We start from the raw sequence: 19,808 nt of genomic DNA on the forward strand, positions 1-19,808 counted from the left end.
TACATGAGCGGTTTAAGAACTTTAAACCTATTCTCATCCTATATGGCACAGCATCCTGGAAAAGCTTGTTGCTTCTGTTTGAACAGCACTAAGGAGTACCTGGCTTATCACATAGCTCACACGCCTATTTAGCCCCATGCCCTCTCCTGATCCAGCTGCCATTGTGAAGCAGAGGATGGGATGGCTTCCTGCAGGAATAGTCTCTCGTAATTGTGACTTTGGCCTCTTCTGCTTTTTAAGTGAGGGGCTCTTAGGAAGAGTCTTGAAATCACTGGAATTTCTCCTGTTTCGTAGGATGACAGAATAGAATCTTTTGCAACATAGGACCTGTCAGTCCACCAGGATCAATGGTTTGCAATTTGTTATTCCAAAAAGCTGGGCTTTGTTGGGCCAATGAAAAGGTGGCATGGAGACCCCTCCCCGAGTGAGAGGTAGAATGAGTGTGCCAAGTGTGCTCTGGGCAGGTTTAGATACACAAGTTCGTGGGCACCGCATTGAATGGTCATCCGTTCATTCATATTTCACTCCCTCAACAAATAATCATTGACTTCATTTCTCACTGCCATAGAGTAGTTTGTAACACAATATACGAACAGAATCTCGGTGTCATGGGGTGGGCTCTCCAGTGGTAGAGATAAATAAGAAACATGACAAAGAAACTATATAGTTTGATACAGTGATGTATGCTAGAGTAATGGAGGAGAGATAGTAAGAGAGCTTCTGTGTGTTCACATGTGTGTAGGATCTCGTGAATTTGGATTAGGTTGACCAGGGAAAGCTGTGCTGAGCTGATAAAGTCTTTTGAGTTAGGTTTCTGTCTTAGGGTTTCTATGGCTGTGTAGAGACACCATGACCACGGCAACACTTATGAAGGAAAACACTTGATGGGCTGGCTTACAGTTTCAGAGGTTTAGTCCATTATCATCATGGCAGGACATGGTGGTGTGCAGGCAGACATGGTGCTGGAGAGGAGCTGAGAGTTCTACACCTTGCAGGCAACGAGAAGTGGTCTGTCTCACTGGGCATGGCTTCAGCATATATGAGACTTCAAAGCCCGCATCCACAGTGACACACTTCCTCCATCAAGACCACACCTACTCCAACAAGGCACATTTACTAATAATGCCACTTCCTTTGGGGGCCATTTTCTTTTAAACCACCACAGTCCCCAAGAAGGTGATGAAAGGAGCCATAGAATTTCAGGGGCAAACAGAGCCTAAGTGTTGAAAACTGCATTGCAAAGCCTTGAAATGAGATTATGTTTATCATGTTCGAAAAATGGTGAGGTCAGTAGAGGAGAGTACATACACCAGGGCTAGCCAGAGGTGAAGTTGGAGGTTCTGCAAGAGGGGTCAAGCCATTCAGAGTCCTTGATTTTCACACACACACACACACACACACACACACACACACACACACACACACAGAGAGAGAGAGAGAGAGAGAGAGAGAGAGAGAGAGAGAGAGAGAGAGAGAGAGAGAGAGAAGCCTTTGAAATGTGTTCAATGGCCCGATTTCATATCTTAAACAGTCTGTTGAAAATAATCTTCAGGGCAGAGAGGAAGAACCAGGAAATGAGCTAGGAGACAGCTGAGAGCTGGTTATGGTCTGTAACATATTGCTTACTGGCTAAGTTACAACAAGCAGAACCAGAGATTGCCTAGTAACTGTTTACCCAGAATCAGGATGGGGTAGAGAAGCCGATGACAGCAAGCGACTCTGAGTATAACTGAGTGAGACCACGGGTTCCCTACTTCTTGGCCCAGGACTCCCATAGGGATCCTGTGTTTCTGCTGTTGTTGCTTTGTGGTCCCTTCCTATAAAAGACCCAGTGTCTGCAGTGCCCTTTTCGATGTTTTACGAGAGCAGTGGCTGATCTAATGTCCTTGCTTATGAGCTACGTCTGTTCTAGCAATCACTTTGAAGTTTGGAGATGTTACAAAGTCCTCTCAGATACTGGCTTGGGTCCTGGAAAGTAAAAGAGACTTTGGTATAAAACCTGGTTAAATCTAAATAAACTATAGTTTAATAAGTGCTATTGTCCCAATAAAAATCAATTCAGCTGATAATCTGCCAGTCAATGTGGGGAATACTAAATGCCATTAGTACAAACATCTGGGTATGGGATGTCTCTGAACTTTCTATATCACAACCACAATGTGTCTATAAACTTAGAATTATTCTAAAATAAGAAGCTTATTTTAAGATAACTCCCAACCAAGACACAGTAATGACATCTGCATGCCAGGCAGGCAGCTCATGAGTTGGAGGGCAACCTAAGCTACATATAACAGGTCCTCTCTTAAAAAGCAAAGTAAGGCAACCCACCTCCCAAAATAACACAAAAACAGACAAAAAAAAAAAGTCTCCTGAAAGAAAAATCATACAAGTGTGAAAAACGTAAAGCTCTCTCACAGATATGTTCTATGTACTTACTCTTTTTTTCCACATCCCTTTAAGAAATTGACTAACATACAAGTTACATCTTGTTATTCATCATTGAGAGAGAGTCTCATATATGTGTGAAGATGACCTTGAACTTGTGATTCTCCTACCTCCTCCTCCCGGGTGCTGGGATTACAGGCACAGGGCATCATACATGGTTCATACGATGCTGAGGATAAAAGCGGGGTTTTGTGTATTCTAGACAAGTAGCCCTGTTTCCAGCCCTTCATTTCACTTGGATTAAACAGCTGTTTCTCAGAGCTGGGTGACCATTGACACTAACGAGGTAATGAGATTTTAAGCACACCACAAGACCACAGACAATGATAAAAAGCCTTCTACACAGTGCCTGGCAGTCAGTTGGCCTTGGGATGGTGTGAACACACAGCCCAGCCAGCCTTTGCCCTTGATACTTCTAAAAGCAGGTTAAATTGCTAGGCTAAATCCACCCTATTGGACTTAGTCTTTGCTTTTCACACTCTTTTCCAGAGGGAAAAAGCTACAGTAATAGTATCGAATGAACAGAGAAGTGAATAATCCATTTGATTCCCAAAGACGGAGGTTTTAAATGTGGGGCCTGAGGCTATCTGGATCTTTCCACTTGAGATCACGATGCAAAAAATCAGGTCAGAGTGTTGAAAAGCAGAGAGGTTAGGCTGATTTAAGGAATCAATGGCGTTCCTACATGCCTTACATCCCTTCCTGATGGTACAAGGTACACCTTGGTTAGGAAACTAGCTTCTTTGCTTTGTCCTTGAATATATAAAGAACAATAAGGCTGCTCAGAGGCCAGTGAGGGACTTCCTCACAACTGATCACAAGTTTTTATCATATCTGATACCTGATCATGATTATTTACAGGATGTTTGTTTTCATTATCTATGAGCTCCCATGGCAATTCTGCCAATCTGAAGTTAAAATATTTTGGGGAGTATATTAAAAAAAATCTGTTTGAAGCTTCATCAGCCGTGTTCACTAATTCTTGGATGGGATATCGACACTGAGGGGCGGATGTTTACTCTTCTAGCACTTTCTAAAAGGAAGTTAGGCACCCATTTATTGGGGATGTTTTAAATTAACCTGCTGGGCTGAGAGAGAAAGAGAAAGAGGGAGGGTTTAGCAGTCTCTCCCACTTCCCAGACTCTGAGGAGGAGGGGTGGATGTAGTTGCCCCGCCCCATGCTCTCACAGGTAGGGCGGGTCTCCTCACCTCTCCCCACGCCGCTGGCAGGGGCTCACCGGAGGGTAGTACTTAGGCACGTCCCAGGCCACCGCAGCCATGAACCACTTGAAGTCTTTGCATTTGAGGCGCTTGCGCAGCTCCTTCTGGGCAGAGATGTCCCCGGTGGAGAGGTGCCTGTACTCTGGCCGCCGCTGGTAAATGTACTCAGCAAATTCATCCATCCAGGTTTCAGCCACACGCTTCAGATTCTGTGCCGCAGAGACAAAACAACAACAACAACAACAAAAAGAAGTTAGTTATTGGCTTCTACGCCCGAAAGGATCATTTTACTCACATCAGAAACTGAGAAGAGGAAAGTAAAGAAATGAGGTGTCTGCAGGCAGCCCTGGCTGGTGGGTTATTAACAGTGAGAGTTTTCATACCGACGACAAGGAGCGTGATGGGATTAGCCGGTGGCTTAGCACACTTTCTGCTTCGGGCCTGGAGTTCAGCTGACAGTGTGGTAATTAATTACCAGAGCTGGAAGAAGCTCTCCTCACAAAATTTCCCTCCTGTTATTTAATGTTGATATGTACTTATTTTATGTTGTACATCCAGCCGAAGGAGTTGAAACCGGAGAGAATGCAGCTCCCCTTAGGTATCCAATTACTTAAAGCATTTCAAGACACAGGCATTTTGGAAAGAATAAGGCTGAGTAAACTGCTGTTCTTCCCACCCACAAGTGTAGAGAGACTTAGCAAAAAAAATTTTTTTCCCTAATACTGTGACATGGATGCCAACCAGAATTTAATAATTTGCTGCATTTGGAGGTGGAAGGAAGGGAATTAGCTGAGAGCCAATCTCTCTACAGTGCTTCCTGGGGTGAAGGAGTCAGAAGATGGATGACAGGAAAACGAACATGTTTCTTAGGATTAGAAGAGCTGTGGGTTGAGAGTAGGAAGGCCTTATCATCTATCTATCTATCTATCTATCTATCTATCTATCTATCTATCTATCTATCTATCATCTATCTCGTGTCTCACTATGTAGCTCTGGCTGTCCTGGAACTCGCCCTAGAGACCAGTCAGTCCTCCAGCTCACAGAGATCCACCACCTTCTGCCTCCGGAGTGCTGGGATTAAAGGTGTGTGCCATCATGCCTGGCCTGGAAGGCTATGCATTTGCTGGCTTTGGGATTGAGCAAGTTGGTTAGCCACGCTGGGTTTCAGATTCTAATCCTGAGATGGCAAGAGCGGGTGTGTGGGGTGGTTGTAGGATTAAGTGAAGCAGCACTTCTTGTAAACGACCTAGAATTAGTACACACCATGTACTAATTATGAAAACTAAGCTGTCATTATGAGTACAAGAAAGGGTTCAGGATTGGAAATGGACGAGTCTGAGTATTAAGCTGGCCACCACAGCTCAGGTCTCTGGGAAGGAAGTGGAGTGGAGATGAGGCGCTGTCTGATGTCCCTTCATATTTTCCGGCACTAAGTAGTGTGCAGAACAGCTGCACTTGCCTCGGAGGTGCCGCTTTGATGCCTTCAGCTCTACGACCATTGTCACGGGCTGGCGTCCCACGGACTCTCGTTATCGTTCTTTCCCAGTTTAAATTGTTTGTTTTAAGGGACTGGTTTGTGTAAGCATTGGCCTGATCCGCTCTGAGAGGGCAAAATGACTTTGATGGTTGGGAACTTCAGTAAGAGCCCAACATAAGTGATTAGAATAAAACTAGTCACTAGTCAACTCTTAAAGAATTGCAATGGAACCTTAAGTCAGATATGAACCCCGAGGTCTGCTGGAGCCACAGCTGTATTTTATTCCTAGTGGGACTGTACACTCAACTCCCCTGTCTTCAGGTAGAATGCATATCTGCCTTGTCCTTGCTTCACACCCTCCTCAGATTTCTTGGCCATGTTTTCTCGATGGTGAGCACTGGGGTGGACTCAGTTAATAGAGCATAATGCAGAAGGAGAGCCACAAACACTGCTCTCATTTCTTGGCTTCCTTGTTTTCTAAGATGCTGGTGCATAATGAGGCTGGTAGTGAAATGACATTGAGATTGTAAGAATCACCCCTGGGACGTCCCATCGGCTTCCTTTGCTTCCTAACAGCCCATCATTGTCTCACACGTGTGTGGCTTTCCCTCTTTCCCTCCAGTGAGCCTTGGCAGGTGAAAGTGAACCTTGTTTTATGATGCTCCACCTTCATCACTGATTCTGTTCTGCCCAATTCATCAGGGTTCTGTTCTGCCCAATTCGTTAGAGTTCTGTACTGCCCAATTCATCAAGGATCTGTCTTGCCCAGTTCATTAGGGTTCTGTACTGCCCAATTCATTAGGGTTCTGTACTGCCCAATTCATTAGGAAAGGAAGCCACTGATTCATGAGGAGGCTTTTGGTCTATGATGAAACAGTCTACCCTGTGCATACGTGTCTTTCTAATTTCCTTTTTATATGACATTTCTATAAGAAATGCATTTGGTATTCACTTGTCTTCAGACAACTTTAACAAAAAGATTAAAAAACAAATAGGCAATGTTGATAACTTTGAAACTTGATAATCAAAACTGATTTTAAGATGAAGTTCTCAAAACCCCCTAAATTATAATGTACAACACAGAAATATTTAATACTTACCTATTTTATGTCTTTATGATAAATAAAAATAGCCAAGAAATTTGCAGAAAAGAATGATAAAGAGGTAAAGGTGTAAATTATTCTGGACAATGAGAAAGTTTATGAAAAGGTGTATATATATATATACACTCACATATATATGTATATATGTTTTATATTATAGTAGCTTGCAAAAAGGTATTGCCATGAAGGAATCTATTTTGATTTGAATGAAAGAGCATTTTAATTGTAGGCACCAAAGTTAGAGATAAAAAACAAATAAACAACAAAAAACAAACAAACAAGCAAACAAAAATCCAGAGAATTTGTTGTATTGTAGTATAGGAGCTGAGGTTGATGGAAAGCAAGAAACTATTGCCCTGGTTAGTATAATGTATAAATTCTGACTATATGGGCTGCAGAGTCACCATAATCCAAAACATTTGGTGAACATAGTTTAAAAATCTGTATTCCACCAAATTGGAAAATCTAAAAGAAATGGATGAATTTTTGATATGTACCCAAGTTAAATCAAGATTAAATAAACAATCTAAAAAGACCCATAACCCCTAGTGAAATAAAGGCAGTAATTAAAAGTCTCCCAATAACAAAGTCCTGGTGCAGATAGACTCAGTGGAAAATTCTGTTGGACCTTCAAAGAGGAATTAATGACAATACTCCTCAAATTATTCTTCAAAATAGAAACTGAAGGGCATTTTCTAATTCTTCTTATGAGGCCACTACTACCCTAATATTAAAATCACACAGTGACTCAAGAGAAAAAGGAAATTATAGACCAACACCCTTATGAACATAGATGCAAAAATTCTCAGTAAAGTACTTATAAACTGAATCTACAAGTGCATCAGAAACATTGTCCACAATGATCAAGTTGGCTTCACCCCAAATAGATAAATCTAATCCACCACATAAATAGTCAGAAAGACAAAACCACATGATCATCTCAGATGCAGAACAGGCCTCTGACAAAATCTAACACCCCTTCATGATAAAAGTCTTGAGTGATCAGGGATACAAGAGACATACCTAAACATAATAAAGGCAATACACAGCAAGGCCATAGCCAATATCAAGTTAAATGGAGAGAAACTCAAAGCAATTCCACTAAAATTAGGAAGAAGGCAAGGCTGTCCACTCTCTCCATATCTACTCAATATGGTAGTTGATGTTCTAGCAGGAGCAATGAGACAACTAAGGGAGATCAAAGGGTTACAAGTCAGAAAGGAAGAAGTCAAAGCCTCTTTATTTGGGGATGATTATACTTTTATAAATAAAAGTCTCTACAAATTCCACCAGAGAACTTCCACAGCTGATAAGCACCTTAAACAAAGTAGCAGGATACAAAATCAACACACGAAAAACAGTAGCCTTCCTATATACAAATGACAAACACTGAGAAAGAATTAAGAGATACTACTTTCAGAATAGCCTCAAAATACATATCTTGGGATAACTCTACCCAAGTGAGAGACTTATAATAAAAACTTTAAGATATTCAAGAAAGAAATTGAGGAAGGCATTAGAAGATGGAGCTATCTCCCATGCTTATGGATAGGTAGGATTAAATATAGTGAAAATGGCCATCCTACCAAAAGCAATCTACAGTTTCAATGCAATCCCCACCAAAATTCTAACACCGTTCTTTACAGAAATAGAAAAAAACAATATTCAACTTCATATGGAAACAACACACACACACACACACACACACACACACACACACAGATATTACTACCACCACCAGCAGCAGTGGCAGCAACAGCAACAATAAAACAATATCAACAACAGCAACAACAAAACCCCACCCCAGAACCAGCATAGCTAATACAATCCTGAATAACAAAAGAACTGTTATAGGTATCACCACCTGAGATTTTAAGTTGTGTTACACAATTATAATAATGCAAATAGTATGGTGTTGACATTAAAAACAGAGACTTTGACCAATGGAATTAAATTGAAGGCTTAAAAAAAAAAAAAAAAGAAGCCAAAAGAAGACAGCCTCTTCAATAAATGCAAGCTGGAAGACTGCATGTAGAAGAATGCAAATTTATCACCTTGCACAAAACTCAACTCTGAAAGGATCAAGAACCCCAAAATAGGACCAGATACCCTGACTCTGATAGAAGAGAAAGTGAGGAGGGCTTTGAAAGGGTATATGGTGCTGGTTTGGTCGGTAGAAGAGTCACGAGCCATGGTTACCAGAGTTAGAATGGGCTTTATTAGAGAGAAAAGGGGATAGGATGGAGAAGCCAGGCCTGGAAGAGAGGGAACAGAAAGAGAGGGGTGCAGAGAGGCAGAGAGAGAGAGAGAGAGAGAGAGAGAGAGAGAGAGAGAGAGAGAGAGAGAGAGAGAGAGAGAAGATAGAGATGCAGAGAGAGAGAGTGAGGGTACACATCTGGCTTTTAGGCTGGGACGCAGTCGCCCACTGGTGACATAATAAGGCGCCAGACGAGACCCCAGCTGTGAATATACAGAATCCTTACAGGCTTGAACTTGGAATAGATTTTCTTATGAGGGGGAAACCTTCTAAAGCATTAATTGTTATGGCCAAGGAACAGTCATTATTCCCAAGTCTTTCAATTGATTGGACAAATAAAAATTACTCCAAGGCTATTATTCTAGAAATAACAGCATACTGTGTTAATTTGTGACTGTAATCATAATTCAGTACTTAGCTTTTGGAAAAATGTTGGAACAACAGCTGAAAAATGTCACAAGCAGTTGCAGAGAATTTCCATGGTCTTTTTTATAGATTGTAGCACAAATTCCACTCTTCCAGGAAGTAGTTGTACTCACATGCATTAGAGCGCATTGGCATGTTTATACAGGAGCACAAACACACACATTCAAATGTGTGGCAGTAATGGGAAGGTGCAAAGGCAGATTTCTCACTTAGGCAATCCTAGCTATGTAAATGTGCAACACCATGAAAGTGAGACATTCCAATAACGTCTCTTGCCAGGAGAGCTCTTGCCAGAACTTCCCCATCTGTCTCTGAGATAGAGTGATGCTGATGATGGTGGTTATGTGTCCAAAGCATCGTTATCGAAAAGAAAAGAGAAACCCAGATCAGGAGATCAGGACATGCCACCAGTCTTCTCCAGAACTCTCAGAACTTAGACCTGGTCTTACGTACACGGAGAGAGGTATTCCCTGAGTTCCTGTTAAGTTCTGAGTCTTAAATAAAAGTGCTCCACTCCTAAGTTACATGTTAGGGTGATCCTGTGGATTCCTGGGGGTAGGTGCTCATATGTACAACCTTCAGTTACGTATTTGGTGATCTTTTTTCCCCTGCTGATCTCTTGCTCTTTTCTTGCTCACTAACCTTTATGAGCACTTGAGTGGGACCACAGGCAATTTCTCTTGTCTTTTTAAACATTTTCTTTCTTTCTTTCTCTCTTTCTTCCTTGCTCTTGCTAGCACGCTGCCCCCCCTTTCTTTTTTTTTTTTTTTTTTTTTGGTTTTTCGAGACAGGGTTTCTCTGTGTAGCTTTGCGCCTTTCCTGGAGCTCACTTGGTAGCCCAGGCTGGCCTCGAACTCATAGAGATCCGCCTGGCTCTGCCTCCCGAGTGCTGGGATTAAAGGCGTGTGCCACCAACGCCCGGCCCCCTTTCTTTTTTTGAGACAGGGTTTGTTTGTGTAATAGCTCTGACTGCTCTGGAACTCACTTTGTAGATCAGGCTGGCCTCAAACTCACAGAGATCCATTAGCCTCTGTCTAACGCTACCCAGGTTTTTTTGTTTTTGTTTTTGTTTTTCATGACAAGGTTTCTCTGTGAAGCCCCAGCTCTCCTGGAACTCCCTCTGTAGACCAGCCTGGCCTCTAACTCAGAGATTCTTTTGCCTCTGCCTCCAAAATGCTGGGATTAAAGGCGTGTGTCACCCCCCGCCCAGCTAATTTCTCTTATCTTTGAATCACTCCATTGTTCGTCTGGGTGTGAATATTTATGAAGGTTTTCACACAACTTCCAGAGCACAGTTGATCAAACAACATAAAGGGTGATGTAAAATATGGTAGTTGGTCCCCTAGATTCTTTACAGATCCATGGCTTTCTGCAAGGAAATCTCTGCTCAGAACTCAGTCCTTCCGGCTGTCAGCTCTGTACCATGGTGTGCCCTCCTTCTCAAAACTCCCTTCCGTCTGCTTTGTAGGGCAATATCATAATTTCTATCTCCCTTCCATGAATATTGAGTCAGCTTTCCCAATCTGCCCCTCCTCATCATTTTCATAAAAACGTCTCCCTTCCAGGTGTTTTGCCTGTACCTCAGACTTTGCTCTCTAAATGGTGTCCATTGTTTAAGACGCTCCACAGCATGTCCTTAACACTCTTCTTTCGTTTTACTCTTCGGTATGAAACCCTCTGCCTACATGAATTGCGCTATTCATCGCCTTTTCAAGGTGATACAGCTGCAACGCCCATCTTCATATCAGCCCTCACTCCTCAGCCTCAGCATCTCTCCCGTTTTTCTGCTATCCTTCCTTAAAACTCTTTTCTTAGTTCTCCCAGTTAGCATTGCCAGATAAAATACATGGTGTATAGTTAAATGTTACTTTCAAATAAACAACAAACAGCTTAAAATTGTAAGTATAATTAGCATTTGCCTTATTAATATTATGTGGGACATGCTTCTACTGAAATCTATTTGCTGTTTATCTGAAAATCAAATGCCACTGAGCATCTTGTATTTTAATTTGCTAAGGCTGGCAACCCTACTTGGTGATATACATAATCTGATTATAGTATGTACTCACTCCACGATGCTTTTTAATTCATCCGCTGTATGTGCAGAATCTCATAATCTTGACGCTATTGCCAAACCCATAGTGAGTGTTTTGCTTCTGTGGAAATTATTTCAGAGTCGTGGGAAGCCGCTCTCTGCTGAGGAGTCTGGTGTAATACACAGCGGATATAATAAGGCACGCACTCCCCTGCCTTGCTGATTTTAACAGGGGGACTCCTGCTGCCTCTGGCTGTGAAGGAGCAGGGAATCAGTTGCAGAGCTTAGGGAAATAACAGGCATTAGTGGTAGCTAAAGGCGAAGACTCAGCACTGCCGGGATGGCCTGTGTAGGGAGGAACTGCCCAGGGTCTGAAAATGGTGGGTGAAGCCTCCCGTCTATGCCAAGTTCTGTTCCGTCAGGTAGACGGGGAGATGGCGCAGTCCCACTCATTTTGAACCCAGGAGGCCTTCATGTGCTAGGGGAATACCCAGCACAGGAGTTATTTAACAGGTACTGGATATGAGAGAGGCACACACACACACACACACACACACACACACACACACACACACACACAGCAAATGAAGGATTTTAAAAGTTTTAAAAAGCTGCCGTTTCAGCCAGGAGGTGGTGGCGCACGCCTTTAATCGCAGCATTCGGGAGGCAGAGCCAGGTGGATCTCTGTGAGTTCGAGGCCAGCCTGGTCTACAGAGTGAGTTCCAGGAAAGGTGCAAAGCTATACAGAGAAACCTTGTCTCGAACCCCCGCCCCCCCCCAAAAAAAAAGGTAAAAAAAAAAATCAACAGTTAAAAAGCTGCAGTTTCCTGTTTGTGAATGAGAAAATGAAATCAAAGCTATTATTCCCTACACCTTTCATGTACTGGTAGACACGCCATTTTTCTGGCACCCTTCTGTGATTCCTCATATGGCACAGCATGCCCTCTTACTCAGTCCAAACTATATTAATCTCTGTGTTGCCCAAATATTTATTAATGCGTATAACATATTCAGCTCTATCTAGAGGTGCTTAGGATTTAGATGTTGTTCTCTTTGAACTACCCAACACTAAGTCTTTCTTTTCTTAATTCTAATGCTTCTCAGGTCTTGGAATTGATATTTTGCTCAGAACATTAAATCACATTTCTATCCCAGTTCATCAGAACAATTTCCAGCCCTGACTGTTCTTTGTTATACAGCATGTGAAAACAATGAATTCTGTTTGTCCTGCTGGCTCACAGAACTGCATACATCTATCTGCTAATTATTACTATTATGATTATTTGTGCCGGCAACTCTACTGTTGAATTATTCTACAAATACAGCTCTTGTTCTGTTTTGAAGTATATTATTTGGGAGTCAGTGGCCACAGCTCTCCCATGCATTTGTTTTATTTGGGCAAATCTCACCTTAGTAGCATGCCTCTATATCTTTGTGCATGGTGCGATTATTACATGCACACTGGTGTGACCCCAATCCACAAGCTGTACTTGTGTCAATATTAAGCTATTTTATTACAGCAGGTTGAGTAATAGATTTCTCCTTCTTCATATATATGCATATGAGGAACTATTTCTGAATGAGGCCGGTTTTGCTGGCTATCACTAGTTCTGGGGAGAAAGCTATTATTTGTTCACGGTCTTTCCTACAACAGGGAATCACACTCCTACCCTATGCATTCACGAGTCCTGCTTTGATTTGAAGGCATTTCTTTGTCTCTGCTTTGATACTCAGGAGGGTTTTAGTGACTCAGGAGTCCCACCTCAAATCCCTCTTATCATTGATAATATGATAATGTCATCAGGAGTACAGCTCTTAAAAGAGATTCTTTGTAAAGCATCCCCAGCCTCACAATTATTCACCCCGCTTTGCTTTTCTCTAATCTGAAAACTTCTTTGAAGTCAGTGGGAAGCCGTCAGTCAGTGTAGGGGGAGGAAGTTAATCCAGTCCCACATAAGAGGCTTCCCTGGCAGGTGATTTCTGCTTCCTTCACCAAGGCAAGCTGTTTTCAGGTGGTCACCTGCCTTGCTCATCTTGACTAGGGTTACCCCTTTTTTTTTGGCTTGTTTATGTCTATTATATTTTTGTCTGGATATTTAGATACTTATTGTGGTGTTTATGAAAACTTTAGTGCACCTTTTCTACACAAAACAGTCAAAAACAACTCAATGAATGATTTAATTATGACCCTTAATTACAAAATTCTAGTAAATTGAACTTGACAAACAGATTCACTGAAGAATAACTGTCGCCAAGTTATTCTTATTTATTTAAACCACTTATTTAACCCCAGCAATGAGGAACATTTAGGCTCAAGCTACCCATTGGTTAATCAGTCGTGTCTTCAGAGAAAATTGTACAAAGACAGAAGGCAGTCTCCAGAATCACAGTGGTGACATGATGGATGTGATGGCACCGGAGACCAGAGAATCAGGGTTCAAGGACACGCTGGAGTACAAAGGGAAACCTTAACTAACTTGTACACATGTGCGCATGCACATGCACTCATGATGCCCCGCCCCCCATGAGTCACTTCAGCGAGCCCTTCCAAAAGTAACCAAAGCCAAGTAGTACCCAGAAAGTGCTTATTGGATACAAACTAAATGTCCTGATTTGGGCTCCTTTATAGATTATGTTCATGGTATTCTTTCAGGCATTGGCATACTTTAGAAATCTCCACACCAATCCATCAAGACCCTATGTCCATCAAGACAGAGGAACTTTCAAGGAAGGGCGGAGTTGTGACAGAGTAATACGGGCTCTAGAGACATGTTAAAAATTTTCCAGGAAAGGATGGGGAGAAGGCTCAGAGGCTAACGCACTCGCCATGTCAATATGAGGACCAGGGTCTGGATCCCTAGAACCCGTGTTAATGCCAGTGGGGTGTAGGGCTTCCTATAACTCCAGCCTGGGAAGTTGGAAGTGGAGGAGCAAGTTGGTTAGGGAGATTTGTCCTACTGGTGAGTTCTGGGATTGAGCGAGATCCTCTGCCTGGATTTATAATGTGGAAGAACCGCGGGGGAAGATTCTCAACACCAACCTCAGGCCTCCACATGCATGTGCGCACCCCCTTCCCCCCACACTTGTACCTACCCACACACATACAACACATGAACACACACATGGATACCATACACACATACTTGACAATGAAAAAAAAAATTCTTCTGGAAATACCAGACTGAGCATGAGAACAATCTAAAGCCTGGGGCCGGAGCAGGGCTGTCCCCTGGGAAAAGACAGAGCATCTCACAGTTCTGAAAACTTGTCTCACAGACAAATCTACATACTCCAGTTCAGAAGCTGGAATTTTTTTCCCCCAAATTCTGGCTAAGTCTGTAAATAAAGTTCTCTTCCCTCTCCAATTCTTTCCTCTCAGTTTTTTTTTTTTTTTTTTTTTTTTTTTTTTTTTTTTTTTGTTAAAATGGCAGGCAATTGGTCTAAGATTTTTTTCACACAATCCTTGCCATGTTCTCAGTCTTGTTAACTGTGCTCATCACGACATCAATCTCTCACTGTATTTCTCTAGTCACTAATGGCACCACACACCCTTAAGTATCCCTATTTTTGTCTCCAAATATCTTTGTTGGCAAAATATCTTTTTCATTTTTTTGCTCATTAAGACGTATTTATGTATTCATTTATGTGCAGGAGTCTGAACCCTCACGTACCCTAAGAATGTTCAGCACCATAGAGTATGCCTGACCCACGTTTTCCCTTAAATTATTGGATTTTGAGAACTCTTTACATATTGTGCATTCAAGTTCCTTGTCAGACATGATTTTCAGGCCTTTCCCAACACTCCTTCTTCTGGATTTTTATTCTCAGTGCTGTCAGATTAGGAGGTGTCAATTTCAATGAAGCTCAATTTATCAGTTGTTTTCCTAGGGATAGTTTCTGTGGTATGTCTAAGAAATTTTTGATTACATACACATTTTTCTTCTCTTTTTTTCTCTAAAAATATTATAACTTTGTCTTTTACATATATCTGTGGCTCATTTTGAGTTAATTTTTGCATATACTACAAGATATGGATTGTTCTTTATTTTTTTACGTATGTATATTCAATTGTTTTAAGATTGTTGAAAAAATTCTACTTTCTCCACAGGTTTCCCTTTATATCTTGTTGGAAATCAATTGGCTATATGTAAGGACCCACTTTGGAACTCTCTACTGTCTTTTGTCTTTCAGAAATGAACTCTTACACAGATTAGTCAGGATTTTGTTATTATTGCTGAGTTGCAGTAGCTACTCAAACTTTATATTAACACTTTATCAGATATATGATCTACAAAATCAGCATTTTAAATTATATTTTATTTATTTACTGTGTATGTAGTAGATTCACAAAATCAACATTTTTAATTATATTTCATTTGTTTATTTATTGTGTGTATGTAGTAGATTCACAAAATCAACATTTTAAATTATATTTTATTTACTATGTGTATGTAGTAGATTCACAAAGTCAACATTTTAAATTTTATTTTATTTGTTTATTTGCTGTGTGTATGTAGTAGATTTACAAAACCAACCTTTTAAATTATATTTCATTTATTTACTGTGTGTATATAGCAGACTCACAAAATGAACATTTCTAATTGTATTTCATTTGTTCATTTACTGTGTGTGTGTTTCTGTCTGTGCGTCCTTGGGTGACCCTGTGGCATAAGACAACTGCAGGAGTTGTCTCGCTATTGGCCATGAGGTGACAAGGATTTGAACTCAGGCGTGCTGAGTCATCTCCCTTGCCTAATAAACAAGATGTTGCTGTCGTTTTCGCCATTTCCTTGGCTGCCTTATTTCTCGGCCTATAGTGTCCCATACATACAGTTGACATAGAATTACATCACTTTCCTTCTTCCTTTCCTCCTACAGATCCTCCCAAACGCTCTTCTTTCGTCTCTCCCACGTCCCCTCATTCTGAAGCCTTTTTGTCTGTGGTTATTACTGGTGTACACACACACACACACACACACACACACACACACACACACACAGAGAGAGAGAGAGAGAGAGAGAGAGAGAGAGAGAGAGAGAGAGAGAGAGAGAGAAAGAATGTCACAAGGCCACCTGAAGCAAACAAGGCAAATGGAGGCCATCCTAATATGTGCTACAACATTCATTTCCTGGTTGTTAGTGGGCTCCCTTTGATTGCCCGTACTTTCAACACAGGCAGAAAAAAAATCACTATGTTCCTAGTTGCTCTTTGCAGCTTTCTTAGCTCAAATAATGTATCTGTCCGATGTTCAGGTGGCCTGTAAAGTTTTGTTTCTGAAAATAGTTTTCAGAATTAGCCCATGTAAATCACCCGGATACTACAAAGCTACTCTCCAGTGTTTGGCCGTTTCTCAGTTTACAGATCACCCAGAGCAGAGCAAACTGTCTGCTCTACCTCCCTGAGCACTGCAAAGGAGATACAGTGAAGTTGGAAACAGAATTCTTGCCACGAACTAATAAACCATTGGAAACAAGGTGATGGGGATGGAGATGAAGGAGCGGACGCCTCGAACGTGGTGGCATTGTGCATTCACACACCTCAAGAGAAGAGGCTAATTCCACACACGGAGTCCCTCCCCTCCACGTGCTCCTGTGGCTTTATGAAGGATTGGGGTCCTGGAAGCCAGAGCTGTGAAGCAGCCATTTCCAATCGTGAGGGCTGCATATCTGTCTGTTGAGACTGTGATGTGCCGAAATACTTTATTTGCTTAAATTTCAGTGGCTTAATTTTGTAGCAGCAGGGACCTATTTTGTCTGAGCAGACTTTCTTCTTTCCAGATCTCCAGTAGAGTTGAGAATGCAGGAAAATGTTCACTTCTAGTGGGGATAATGATTAAAACCACAATTATAACTCCCTCTAGCCTACCAGTCAGCTCACCATGTCGTTTGCTTTTTAAGTGCTTTCAAGAAAGCAAGCTATCTAAATGCTAAATAACAACACAGAGTGCCAAAATGCTCTGGTTGGAGCAAGAGGAACCAACACAGACTGGGAAACAATAGAAATAGAACGGAAGCATGCTTTCGATTCCATTAGGAATGACAGAGTAAAAGTAATCATTATCTGTGTTAGCCAGTGATTACATAAGTCTACACAGCTACAATTTAAATATTATCTTGATTCAAGAAAATACCCCAGTGTGTATACACAAAGCTAAAATAAAATGCTGACCATTAGTATTAGGCTCCAAAATGCTGAACATTGTCCCCATAGCTTTAAAAGACTGCTCGAATCAATTTCCTGTTTTGTTTTGCATACCAGGAGGTATTTTATAGTTGACGCACAGGTCATAGCTGAACTTAAACTTGGGATAGCATCAGGAAATATTTGAAACAATTCAAATGAACAAAATGACTTAACATTAGGAAGAGCATAGCATTTGTAGGAGCTTTGTGGGAAAAATATGAGGCTCAAATAAATAGGAAGACACTAAACTGGAGATTACTTTTGACAGGTTGTAGGAAATTGTGAAAATTTAAAATAACGTATTTACTTCATAGATGTTTTTATGACATGAAATGGCAGGGGACTGTTCATGTCAACTCTTTGCTATTTTACCTTTGCTTTTAGGGTCTAGCTGTGTGTGAAAATTCTATGCTTTACCTCCACATTGTTTGAAAAACTGTAGAGAGCCCTGAGCTGAGCAAGGATGACACCAATGGACACTCCAAAGTGGATGGGGGAAAAACCATGGGGCCTCAATCCTACACAAGAAACACAGACAATTGAGGAAAGCCGTGAGTGGGAAAGACGGCCTTCCCCAAGAAAGAGCACCCCAGCTGGGTTTCCAGGGCCAAATGGTCAGCCCTGAGAACAAACACAGATGGAACATCAGACAGGCTGAACCTGAACAGAATATATTTGGGAAAACACACACACACACACACACACACACACACACACACACACACACACACACACGCAATAACAGTAAAAAAGGGCCAACAATTTGAAGGGATATCTGGGAGGCTCTGGAGGAAAGAACAGGAAGGAATGTAGAGGATAAAGTATTCTTTTAATTTCATTTGTTATTCAGACAAAGAGAACTGACACTTCCAAATCCTGACATCCTTGGGTTAGGAATCAGGAGCAGTCGCAGGTCAAATAGTGGGAAAGTAACTCAGGTTTTCCGGGTTCCTATTTCCATGCGTCAGCGCTGTTCCCCTTTCGTGTTGCACAAGGATCCAGTAGCCAGGGTTCAAGAAGAGGGTGAAGCGAAGGGTGAGGGTGAGGGCTCCGCCAGGGCTGCTTACCATAGTATACTTGTCTCCAGTGTGTATGTGGCGGGGTGGGGGTAGGGGATGGAGTCATCGAGGCACCATTACTTTACAAACTTTACAGAGAAATGCTTCAAACTCACTGGAGAAGCACAATGCTTTATGGATGTTGAGGATACATAACGTGCCATATGCATTTCTGCCTGGGACACAGTAGGCACTTGGTGAAGACTTACTGATGGAATTTTTGAGCCTTCTTGGGGTAACATTTATTATCTTCATAGCATGCAATGGGATCATCATAGCTTCATGATGTACTGAATCATCATTACCCCATAGATTTATAATTTATTTTAAGGGAGGATATCATGGAAAATAATTGAAGCATCATTTATTGAAAAATGCTTGAAATTCTTTAAAAGAAGAAAATCCATCTAAATGGAAGGTATTATTTTAGTGGAAACTATTCTGTTTTTATATTGTGGCCAAAAGGAAAGAGCAGCAAGCCCAAGATTGCAGTGTGTGAATCATATTTAGTCCTTGTCACCGGTACGGGACAGCCTTATTGCCCTTTCTGTTATATTGGAAGGGAGAATTAGAGGCGGTCATTATCTTCAGAGGGATAGCGGCTGCACAACAGAGCTCACCATTTACCAAAGGCCGAGTCTTGGGGGCAGAATCTATCATTTGCTGCTTTCTGGGAGAAAGGCTGTGATGGGCCACCATGCCCATGAACTTCCCGATAGGTCAAATAAAGCCCCCGGTCCCTACAGCGTTGAGAGCAACAGAAAGAAACACTCTCGAGCTGCACAGCCGTCTAGGGCTGTCATGCCACTGCTCTGAGAAGAAACTGCTTTACAGCCATTAGGGAGAAAGGTCAATTTGTGGGAGCTGCGATGTCTCATTTATCATCCTACTCTCCAGTCTTGTGGGCGATTTTATTTTCAGATATCAAGCCTGTCATTTTGGGCTTGTTAGTGCTTTTTATCAACGGATACAGTTCACGACACAAACAAGAGAAGGCTGCAGATGTGAGATAGTATGTGTTTCCCTTTCAACTAGTTCAGACAGGAATCGCTGATACGGAGATCAACAAAAAAGTGTCTAGTAATTGACTTGGGGTGGTCTGCCTGCTACCCTGAAGTTCTCCTCTACCCCATTCCTCCTCCTCTGTACGACTCCCCCTGCCTCCAGCTATTTTAGGGCCTTTTAAGAATTTTAAGGGTATTTTAGAGCTACTCTCTAAAGTCAGCAGATTTGGGCATCACCAGGGGAATGTTTTGGGAGAAAGTTATCTTTGGGAAAGCATAGTAAGAAAACATTTCATAGCTCACTAAGTCAAGCATCTTGTCTATTTCAGACCTTAAAATTACCTTTCATACCTATGGGGTATAACAACTGTAGGGGAACATCAAGGATCTTGCTATTCAGACAAAGAACACTCACTAAAGTCAAATATGTTTCTAACATGTATTTATGTGTTTTATGAGACTATTAAACATAATCTGCTAGCTAGGCTAGGGGTAGTGCTACAAGCCTGTAAAATGAAGACTCCAGGAGGTAGAGGCTGGAGGATCAGGAGTTCAAGTTCATCCTTGGCTGCATAGTGAGTTTGAGGTCAGCCTGCTC

At 41.7% G+C, this 19,808-nt stretch overlaps 1 protein-coding gene across 1 annotated transcript in view; it reads right to left on the reverse strand.

Moving 5' to 3' along the window:
- The window catches only part of Galntl6 (polypeptide N-acetylgalactosaminyltransferase like 6), a 1,066,425-nt gene that overhangs the window by 60,342 nt on the left and 986,275 nt on the right, over positions 1 to 19,808 (reverse strand). The window contains 2 exon segments of the mRNA XM_028889258.2: positions 3,655 to 3,674; positions 3,677 to 3,875. Of these exon segments, the coding sequence (XP_028745091.1) occupies positions 3,655 to 3,674; positions 3,677 to 3,875 (219 nt within the window).

The sequence above is a fragment of the Peromyscus leucopus genome, chromosome 17 (assembly GCF_004664715.2).
Source record: "Peromyscus leucopus breed LL Stock chromosome 17, UCI_PerLeu_2.1, whole genome shotgun sequence".
Taxonomy (NCBI): domain Eukaryota; kingdom Metazoa; phylum Chordata; class Mammalia; order Rodentia; family Cricetidae; genus Peromyscus; species Peromyscus leucopus.